Source organism: Trypanosoma theileri (assembly GCF_002087225.1).
Source record: "Trypanosoma theileri isolate Edinburgh chromosome Unknown TM35_Tth_101_V1, whole genome shotgun sequence".
Lineage (NCBI taxonomy): Eukaryota > Euglenozoa > Kinetoplastea > Trypanosomatida > Trypanosomatidae > Trypanosoma > Trypanosoma theileri.
The window spans coordinates 13,030-13,641 of NW_021639943.1; the positions used below are offsets into that span (position 1 = coordinate 13,030).

At 55.7% G+C, this 612-nt stretch overlaps 1 protein-coding gene across 1 annotated transcript; it reads right to left on the reverse strand.

Moving 5' to 3' along the window:
• Positions 1–224: 224 nt before the first annotated feature.
• Positions 225–611, reverse strand: TM35_001011020 (BES15S03c; the record flags this gene model as incomplete). Its single annotated transcript, XM_029031605.1, has 1 exon — positions 225–611. A coding segment is annotated over one exon (387 nt), but the record flags the coding sequence as incomplete, so codon positions are not given.
• Position 612: the final 1 nt, after the last annotated feature.

Consider the following 612-nt stretch of genomic DNA (forward strand, 5'->3'; position numbering starts at 1 on the left):
GCGCCAGACCTTCTGACATGTGGATCGTTGCATGAGCATGCTCAATGCTTGCAACTACGGTGAGTCCTACTTCTACTGGCAGATCCTCACGCGCAAGAATCGAAACGCCGCCTCCTTTAGAGGGGCGGGACACTCCACGATGTTGGTAACCAGCGATTGTGAAACTCGACACTTCCGCACAAGATAGTTCCTTCTTGCTTAGAAGGCTGAACGTCACATTCTCCTCAACAAGGGTTTCTGTGGAGAGCAAGCCTCTTGGCCTGGATAAGCCCAGCTGGGTTCCATTGCATTCCTCGCAGTGAAGGGCCGGGATTTTCCTCTACACCACCACCGTTCAGCGGCAACCTGGTGCGGGTGAAACTGCTGATAGCACGTCGGCACGTGCCCCAGGACCTTCTTGGATATATTTCTGCCCCAGCACGACGCGGCGTGCCCCGGTACTGTCTAACGCCGTAGCCTAAGGGCCAACGGGTCTTCCAGAAGAAAAACGTCGCTGGCCCTTGGCTTCCTCCGACAATACGAAGTTCTGGACCTTGGCACCACGATGGGGTAACCGGCATTACCCACATCGATTGGCGCACTGTGGCGGGTGTGCGGGCACTCAATTTGTTA